This window comes from Apaloderma vittatum, unplaced genomic scaffold (genome assembly GCF_000703405.1).
Source record: "Apaloderma vittatum isolate BGI_N311 unplaced genomic scaffold, ASM70340v1 scaffold44438, whole genome shotgun sequence".
NCBI lineage: Eukaryota > Metazoa > Chordata > Aves > Trogoniformes > Trogonidae > Apaloderma > Apaloderma vittatum.
In genome coordinates, this window is record NW_009730970.1 from 17210 (window position 1) to 27179 (window position 9970).

The 9970-nt window shown below is 38.2% G+C and overlaps 1 protein-coding gene across 1 annotated transcript in view; it reads left to right on the forward strand.

Moving 5' to 3' along the window:
- LOC104278102 (oxidation resistance protein 1-like) overlaps positions 1–5442 on the forward strand; it is a gene marked incomplete at both ends in the record, with an annotated part of 15074 nt that extends 9632 nt beyond the window's left edge. The window contains 2 exons of the mRNA XM_009874976.1: positions 112–231; positions 5290–5442. Of these exons, the coding sequence (XP_009873278.1) occupies positions 112–231; positions 5290–5442 (273 nt within the window). The remainder of the gene's footprint in view (positions 1–111; positions 232–5289) is intronic.
- Positions 5443–9970: the final 4528 nt, after the last annotated feature.

Here is a 9970-nt window from a genome sequence, read left to right on the forward strand (position 1 = left end):
GAATGATTTTTGTATAGCTTATTTTTGAGAAAGCATAGCAAATATACCTCAACTGGTGGGAAGTCTAAACATGAAAGCACAACTTCTAACTATGTTATATCTTCTTTATAGATTTTGTATGTTCCTGACCCAGACTACATTTCTAGTGTGGACAGCTCCCCCTCTCTAAGTCCTATAAGTCCCCTATCACCTACATCTTCCGAAGCAGAACTTGACAAGGCTACAGTAAATGTAGGTATACCTGTTGTCCTTGAAATTAATTTTCCCGTACAAGGTAAATGTTACAGATGCTATGCTTTCTTCCTAAACTATCCTTTTTAGTGAGAAAGTACAACACTTGGAGTTAGTCTTTGTAAAGGATAGTTTTCTGTGGGAAAGCTGATTTGTAGGCAAGTTATTTGTAGCAAAATACTATCCTTGCACACTGAATTTTTAAATACTAGTTCTTGTGGCATTTCTGTATTTGTTACCTTTCAGAACTACTTAAACATTTGTCTCTAATCTTGATAATTTTTGTAGCAATGACACCTTGACAAGAATACTGCAGCAGCTAAAAGGTCGGGGCTCCCTCTGCTCCATGTAGAGGTGCAAGAGGGGGTTCTTTGGTTTTATTTAGCAAAATAAATTAAAGGGTGGAGGGAAGTGTGTTTTAGTGAAGGGCTAATACAGAGTTTATTACAGCTGGCTTCCACTCAGTAGTTCTTTGTAGACTTCAAAATACTAAAATTTAACCATCAAAGCTGCTGTGTAATTCAGCTCAAATGCAGAATTTTGGCTAGGGGCTAGTTTTGTAAAAACATGTCTTTCTAGGAACACTGGTTTGCTGTCAAAAAAATTCTGTGAGGAGGACTGCCACCATGAAGATGCAGTATAGGAGCTTGAGCTTCTCTGCAATTTTTGCCATTATGACCTTATTCTGATGTTCCTTACCATGTCACTACTGTTATTTGCCCAGTTATTACTATCTTTTCTCTCAAATAACAGATTTTCTTGATACCATTTCTTGACAGTGCTCAGTCAAGCTGTGAAATAGATATTTCAGGGTTGTGTGTGCTGAAAGTTAGGAAGGTTTGAGACTTCAGGCATTTATTTATTTATTTGCTTGTGTGTCTTGGTCCAGAGAAGCTTAAACGTAAAGGTGTTACTATGTTGCTGAATAGGTTCACCAAGCAGCAATGTTACAAAGGCTGTGATTACCTTTCTGCTGAAAATTACTATTTGGTTTTGCTGTTATACCTTTACTCTGACCTGGTATGCCTGTGCTCGTACTGCATAATGTCTTCTCTGTTTTAGGGCAAACTGAAGGTGGTGTAGCACAGTAAATGAACTGGTTTGCAAGAATGCATTCTATATCAGTCTCGGAATGACTGTCAAGGCTAGGATAGGCCTTCCAATACAGCATATGTCATGAGAAATTACTAAAGGGAGAAGTGTTAATTTTACTACTAGAAATTGGAGCTCTTCCTACAATGCACTAGATCCCATGTGAGGAAAAATTCTTGCTGTTGTGTATTATTTTGTATATGCTTATTTGCATACACTAGATAAGGAGACTTAATAGTGTAACTGTACCTGTAATGTATTTGAAAGTGTTTTATTGACTGTATTCACTTATTGGAGATTAAAAGCTTGAAAGTGTAGAAGAAACAAATGCTAAGTTAAATCATCTTATGCAAAATACTGGTTTTTTAACTATAGGTGGTTCAGTTTTAGCAGTAATTTGAGTGTTAAATTTCCTTTAAGTGACACTTACTATATTGTTGCATTTTGTGCATCTCATTAGATGTTGTGGATCACTACAGTCAGTTCTTAAGTGTTTCAGAGAAAGTCAAAAAAAGCAATGTGACGTTATATAGTAAAGTATTTATGGGAATTTTGTGTTTCTGAGATCTTTTAAGTAGATGTAATTCCAAGATGCAATTTGTCAGAGGAAAGGAAAGAACAGAAATCACTTGTCAGTGTGGACTCTGTGTATGTCTGTATGTTTAGTTGTGTTTTTTTCAGTTTCTCCAGCAACACAAAAAGCATTTTGCTTGTGTTTGAGCAGTTAAGGCTGGAGGGTTTTGTTCTTCATCATAGCACCTGTTTTCCGTGTTTCTCCTATCTATTTCTGACTGCTGTCCTTATGAGGGAGAGAAACATCAGCATGTTAGGGGGCCGGTTAGCTCAGTGGTTTGAGCACGGTGCTGACAACAACGACTGACACCGAGGTCGCAGTTTCGATTCCTGCTCGGTCCCCATGTGTTGCCTGGTCTAGTCGAGAGGTGGCATCCCTGCCCACAACAGGGAGGTTGGACTAGATGATCTCTAAGGTCCCTTCCAGCCTAGGCCATTCTATGATTCTATGTGTTCTCCGATGCTCTGTGTTGACATTCCTGTGCTTTGACTCTTTTCCAATTCTAACTTCAGATTTGCAGCTTAAAGTTAAGTATATTTAAAAGTAAAGAGGATATGTCACTGGGCCTCTATATTGTAAAGGGATCTTCTCTCTGTGCTGTGGACCTTAAAATCAAGTAGTTCTTGCTACAAACTGGGAAAGATGACTAACCAACATCTGAACCTCTGTTGAAGCAAAATACAAGCTGTGATACTTCTGTTCTTTTGTTTCTGTATTAAACACTGGAACAGCCTAACGCAACCAAGTGGATAAATGCAAACTAACATGTGGCTACTGTAAGGCTTGCATAACCCTATTAAGGTGTTGTTTTGTGGCTTTTTTTTTTTTTTTTACACTGCTACACTTAAATTTAGTCTGTATTTTAATGTTTGTTAGGGTCAGTGTATATGAAAAAACTCAGCTTAGATTTATTTTTTTTTTAAAGCCTTTATGCTGCTGGATTTTCTAAAAGGTTTCTTCATTCAGCAGTCTGATTCACAGATTGGAGAAAATTTAAAAAAATTTTACTACTTGTGAAATTTAAAATCCCCTTAAAAAAAACGTGTAGCAACAAGGGTGTCATCATTAGATTTTAAAGTCTGCCACCACCTTTATTCCAGGTTTTACATCAAACGATAATGTCAATGAGAAGTAGCTGGCTTATTCACAGTGGACTTGGGTATCAACTGGGGGCTCTTGTGGCCACTTGTTAAGTTACGTGTATCACAAAGGTGACTACATAACTTTTAGGGGAAGAAGGTGTACATAGGGGCACACATCTCCAGGAAGGTTAGTTTTTAATCTTAATTAACTTTTTCAGCAAAATTCAGTTCAATGTTTCATAAGTTAATTTAGTTGGAGGGAGTGGTAGTGGTGTTTGGGTTTTTTTTGTTTGTTTACTTTCTAACTAAAACTGAAAGGTGAAAGCAAAGGCTAAAGTAGTGCCAGTGAGATGAGATGTTGATCTGAAAACAATTGTGTATAACGTTCCTGGATATGATTAAAGGCATTTACCTGCAATCTGCAGTAATGAGTAAACTGATCAGAAAAGCAGAAAACCAAAGAGAGCATAAAAGCTCAAATTTTTATCAGTAATAATATTTTATTAGCAACTGAAAATATCAGTTATATATGGAAATATGAGTCTTCTAAATGTTGCTTAAGCTCCAAAACAGAATTACTGCAACTTTGATGTAGTCTGTCCACTACACATGTAGCTTTTATTTGAAAACAGGTTTTTCACTGTCTGTCCTGTCTCTGGTTGGGTTCCCATGTTCACTGGTTTGTTGGATGTACCGTTAGACAGGAAGATAGGTAACACATGAAAGACAGAGATGATTGGGAACAGCCAGAGTGGATTTACCAAGGGCATATTGTGCCTGACCTACAGGATTGCTTTCTGTGATAACTGGCACAGCAGCCAAGGGAAGAGCAGTACCTGTTACCATTTCTAGAGCCAGGCCCTTAACACTGGCCTGAAGCAGCCTTATAACAATACCGGGGAGACGTCAACTCAGTAGGTTCACTACAAGATGGGCTCAAAGCAATTCAGCAGTTCTTGGTGCGTGTGTTCTGTGGTGGTGGAATCCTTTTGAAGGGTCCCTGTTGGGGCTAATGTTGTTTATAATCTGCTCATCAATGAACTGAATGGTGGGACAGGACAGAATGCACTGGCAGTGAACTTGAGGGCAGCAGAAATTAGGGGGAAGCGGTCAGTATACTGGAGGGAATGGCAGGAGCTGCTCATCGGAGGGACATCAACACTAACAGAAATGTCATGAAGTTCAGCAGTTAAGACTCCTCTGGGACAGAAAGAGCCCATGTTGGCAGTACAGGGTGAGGGCTGGCTAGCTATGTAGCAGTTTTGCAGAAAAAGACTAAGGGTGAAGGAGGGGTTGAGGCTACTCTCCTGATTGACATGTTGAACAACACCCACTTGTGATGGTGAAGGCTTTTCACATGTCAGGTGGCAGATGAAAGAGGAATATCAATAGATTAAGCAGTGATTATTCTGCTGTCTGGAAAGCTTGTGAAGCTGCATTTGTGGTTTGATCACTTCCAGCACCTCCAGAACAAGACAAAGATTGACATGCTGAGAGAGCCCAGTGGAAGGCCATTGAGGTGATCAGGGGGTGCAAACACCTGAGGCACAAGGATTGACTGAGGGAGAAGAAAATACTGATGGACAAACTGATTTTTGTGTTGTGCTACCTAGTAGGCAGGGAAAAGAGTAGTCACAATCTTCAGACATTCATACGAAAATGACAGGCAGGTACAGCTGCACGTTGCTGCACAAGAAGTCCTGGTTAAATAACAGGAAGGTATTTTTTGCAATGAGAGAGGTTAAACACGTTTCTTGGACAGGTGGGAGAATCTCTACACTTAAAGATTTAAACTCAACTGGAAGGACACTGAGCAACCTGATCTTACATAGGCTTAGACCCTCTTTGTATGCAGAGTTGGACTAGCCTGACCTTCTGAGGGTCCTTCCAGTGTAAAATAGTGTATAATACTGAGGAAGGAGAGCAGAAGACGTTTAAAGGACTTGTGTTTGTTGAAGTTCCAAAAGAATCCTTTCTGCTAACTTCTGCTCAAATCTTGCATGTGACAGTGTATTGGATGATTTTCTAATGCAAGTTACGATCATTTCTTTGTTTATTCCCAGACTGATTGGGAATGTCTTTGCCCACTGGCATTTCTTACTGTGGGCTCATTAATCTGTGGTTGATCTGTTACATTCACTGTCAGATCAACGCAGCCCTTTAAACTGCAGTGGATTTAGAACTATATTTTTTACATTTATGCTTAAGTCAATGAAAAAGAACAAAATTTATAGAGCAGAAGATACCTTAACTTCGCAACATGCATTTTTTCAATATTAAATTCAGGGTTTTTTTAATCTTTCCTTTTAGGATCCAGATGGAGTCCAACAGAAGGAGTCGGCTGCTTCACCAGCACATGCATGTGTTCGTCCTACAAGAGTGGTATCCTCCACCTCTGAAGAGGAGGAAGCATTTACAGAGAAGTTTCTGAAAATTAATTGCAAGTACATCACTAACGGCAAGGTACTTAATCTTTCAGATTTTATTGTTTCTGTATGGGATGTACAAATGAAGTACATTTAAACCATTACCATACAATAACATTTAGTTATTGATAGGTAGATGGATAAGCTTATATACATATATATATGTGTGTGTGTATATATATGTATTTTCTCTTTTTAAAAACAAATTCAGTTTCCTTTTGGATTCCCAGACAGTTTGTTTAATAGACTTGATACAGGCAGTTAAATAAATGATTAACCTGTGCAGACTTTCCCCATACTGTTAAGTAATTCTCTTGTGTTGAGGACATGAGAACTGTTTGTTCAGTGCATTAATATCTCTCATAAGTAGTTCTCTTTACATACAGCGGAGAAGACTATGCCTTAAACTATAAGGAGGTATGTAGCTGGGTAGCTTTGCTTCTGTCTTCCTAAAGCAGAACCGTACGAGCAGAATTAATCTCTGATTCTGTAAACAAACATCTCTGTATTGGATATAGTATAGTAGAAATCTTTGTTTTATTTTTTCTTTTGAAGCAGTAGTTAGTTCTCTCTATTACACAAAGACCTTCAAGTTCATGGCACTTATTTAACTTCCATTCAGCTCATAGGTGTGCAAGTCTTGTGTAGATTTTTAGGAACTGAGAACATACCAAAAAATGTTACTTTGAACACTTTAGAAAAAAAACCCAAAATGTATTGCTCTCCCACTTCAGAGGAGATTGACTATTAGATACTTTAATCATGAAAAAACATGCCTCAAACTGAGTGAATGCAAAGAAACTCTGTTTGTCCTACTTCTCCTTTACCTGAAGTTTGGGTATGTATAGATGAATACCACTGATTCTGTGTTGCTCAGCAATAAGTTTGCAGATAAGTTGCACTAGTAATAAACAGATTAAATATTATTATGTGTGTGCTGTAATTCCTCGCCAAAATATTATGGGGACTGTTCACGGAATCTGGCTAACTTGCATCTTTACCGCCTATTTTCCAAGAGCTTTAAGGAGAATTCTATTTCTGAAGAGTTGTGTAATCCACCGCAGTATCAGTCCATACTTGAGGAGGTGGGTGGGGAGAGAAATGAATGCTAACTTGCTCAGATTTGAGTGCCAGATTTCGGAAGTTTCGCATGTAACTTAGCCTTTGTGTTACATGCAATAGAAATGTCTTCTGACGTGTCATCTTATCCTCTTTGGTACTTTTGCGGATAATGCAGGATGATAAATCTTCAAATGTTTTCTGGAGAAAGCTTCAAAAGATTTATCCTCTGTTTCCCACTCTGAAAGTGATTTTGAAGCTCGTTTTATAGGGCTTCAGATGTGAAGTCTCAGTCATCACAGTGACTGATGCTCATAAACTAAAATCTAGTGACAGCCTCTTTCAATGTCTTTTGTTTCACGTATGTGAAAGATAAGGCAGTCTCATTTCTCACTTGCTTATTCTGTACGTGTTTGAAGTTGGTTTAAGTTACATCTATGACGTCTTGGACAAGCACACAGGAGCTCTGACATGCAGCAGCTGGAACCTGGAAGCATTTGCTCTAATACTTGCTCTCTGTTCTCTAGTTATGGCTACTGTCAGAGGCAGCTTGTTGGGCACAGTTAGAAACAGTGTGGTGAAAATGTGCTTCGTCCTGGTTGGACAATAAATCGGTGTAACCAGTGTGCACAGAGGGCCCCCTTAACTTATTGTGTATGTTGGCATGCCCTTCTTTGCAGCCACAGTTTGCTTCTTTGGTAGAAAAGTATCCTGCTGGTTTTTTCATTCCTTGCTCTGTTGGTGGCAGAGAAAGGTACCTTAAACAATCTGCTTGACTGAAACTGAAAGCAATAGAGGAACTGTGAAATTCTTTGTTCTTTCTTATGTGTGCTAGTTTACTCACCTTGTTTTGAAAAATAGTAGGTAAGGGAAGATTGCTAATACTAAGGCTTAAAAAAAACACCCAACACCAACCTGGAAATATGATAACAAAAAGCACAGATTCATTGTTTGCGAAGTGAAAAGGAGGACCCTGACAAGATTCAGAATTTTTAAAAGAAACAAAGACTAAAGCTAACTTATTACCTTTATGATAAAAACTTTATAAATCATGCGTTGCGGTTTTTCTTCTACCTTGTGTGTTGAGGAACATAATGGAATTATTTAGAGGTAAGTTCTTTTCTTCAAACAGAGGACGACTTGTCCGAGGTTTCCCAAACACTTCTTAAAAGTGTGTTTTACTGAACTGCTTAGTCTTAATGTTTGGACTCACCAATGTCAAAGTTTGGCTCTACTCCGCCCTTTATAATGATTGTTTGAATTTCTATCTCAGATATTTCATGGGATTTTTAGAGCTTCTACTTCCTGAGGTTTAAGGAATTTTAATGGAAAGAAAACTGATTCAGATTTGAATACCTGCATGCAGGTGCAGTTTAATCTACTTAAGATATGCATGTGTTTGCTTATCTGGATAAATATTTTTCTCGACCAACTTAAAAATTAGATCCTCTCATTCTTAAATAATCTTGTGTATCCACAGGGTTTTCAGTAATGAAGAGGGTCAGCATTTTTCCTTGAAGCTGCTAAATCTGAACTTTATCTGAATAGAAATTGACTTCATGTCTTTAGATTCTGTCTTACATACAGGAAACTTGACTTTTATAAGTGCTGTTTTGAGGAGTTTGCTTCAAGAACGAGAACTTCCTGTAACAGTGCCATGTTGAACTACTTAATAGGTGTTTGCAGAGTCTAATTTTTACTTCAGTTTCATTGTCAGTGGGTTTGGTGCTTTTTTCCTCAACATCTAGTTAGGAGTATGGATAAAGAGAAACAAAGAGCTGGTTATTTGGTGGAGGATGTCCTAAAAAACTGTTTCCCCGGGTCCTCTCTTAGCAATTGAGGTGCTTACAGGCCCCCCTCCACCCCCGGACTGGAAAATTAGGAGATCAGAACAAATGCTGGCAGTATACTTGAATTATGTAGGAGCTTAGGCATGCCATTGCCCTGTCTTTCTACTTGTGCTTTGGTTTGCTGATCTGTCTAGCTACATTATTGGCACAAAGAAAATTTTGAAACTATTTTGGAAATGGAATTTGTGTGAAATAAAGTCAAAGAATTGTTTCTAAAGTGTTCAGCATACATTTGATTACCATCAAAAGGATCTGTGATGAAGACATAGCATGACAGAGCATGACCATAAAGGAGAAGCTGGGCTCATCTCCTTTTGTTGATGTGGGTAGGGCACAGGAAGAGCTTTACTTAGTAAATAAACAACCATGCTATTCTTCACTCTGAAGAATAGCTTCACACTGAAACTATTCTCAGCAGCTCAGCTAGGCCAGAGAGGGAACTTTGAAACTTTCTCCCTGCACCAAAAGCAAGGAAGCAGAAAGATTATATATATGGAGAGCAGACTTGAGGCTGTCAGTCTTCTTTCGTGTTTGTGAGATAACAGGGGAGGTTATATTATCACAAGTAAGTCACTAAAAAGAACAGGATACTGTAGGTGTTGGTTTTTTTTTTTTCCCTGGCATCAGTGTTGTTACCTATGTCTGGGTATTTTGTAGAGCAACTGTGACATCTGCTGCTGTAGTACATAAATGTGTACAAGTAGCCAGAAAAGTTGGTTCAGAACCTTAGATAAGTGCATGGTGCTAAAGTGCTCGAGTTTATCACTGTTTTCCTTCTGAAATAGTAATTCTGAAGTAAATGTGGTGTCAGAATTTTTATTCCCAACAAGGGAATGAATTTTCGGGTACTGTCCTTTAAAGAGGGTGTGTCATTTTTATCTTTACTTACACAAAACTATGGTATTAGCTCTCAAAGGCTGGAGCTGCTTCAGTTTCTATCTTTCAGGGAAGACTATCATAATGCAATGAGCAGTTCTTGACCAGTGGTTGGCTAGATGCATGTTTTGTTCTGATGTTATCCTTCTTTTTTCTTACAGAATCAATAGCTTTTGATTTCTGTCCATGTTAGATATTCCATCTGTTGAGTAATACATGTTCCACAGGTTTTAAGGAAGCTTTACTCATGTGAACAAGTTAGAAGGTAGCAAAGACAAAAACTGTTTGTCTTGAAAAAGAGTCACAGAAATTGTTAAAGAGGCAGAAACACTGGCATATTTTTTTCACTCCAGCCTAACTGTTCTGAAGATCCACATGTGACATGGGGCAGTGAAAGAATAGAATATTTCGATTGGAACGGACCTGCAGCAATCATCTAGTCCAGCTGTCATCAAGACTGTGGCCTTGACTTTTCTGAGTCAAATCTAGAGAATAATAGTAAAATTCCCGTTTCGTTTGTAGTTATTAATGAAAGCTCAAATTTACAAATGGTGCTGCTTTTTTGCATTATGTACTGAATTTAAAGAAGTAGTATTTGTTTAAAGAGAAGCAGTTGTTCTTCTGAGTAGATTCATTGACTTTTGCAGTCATGTTGAATTTAGTTTTTAGACTAAAGGGGATGTAACTAAAATCAGACTTTGTTTTTGCACCTTGAAACTCATATTTTCACAATATAGTGCTGGAAAAGAAGTCATAGAATCATAGAATGGTTTAGGCTGG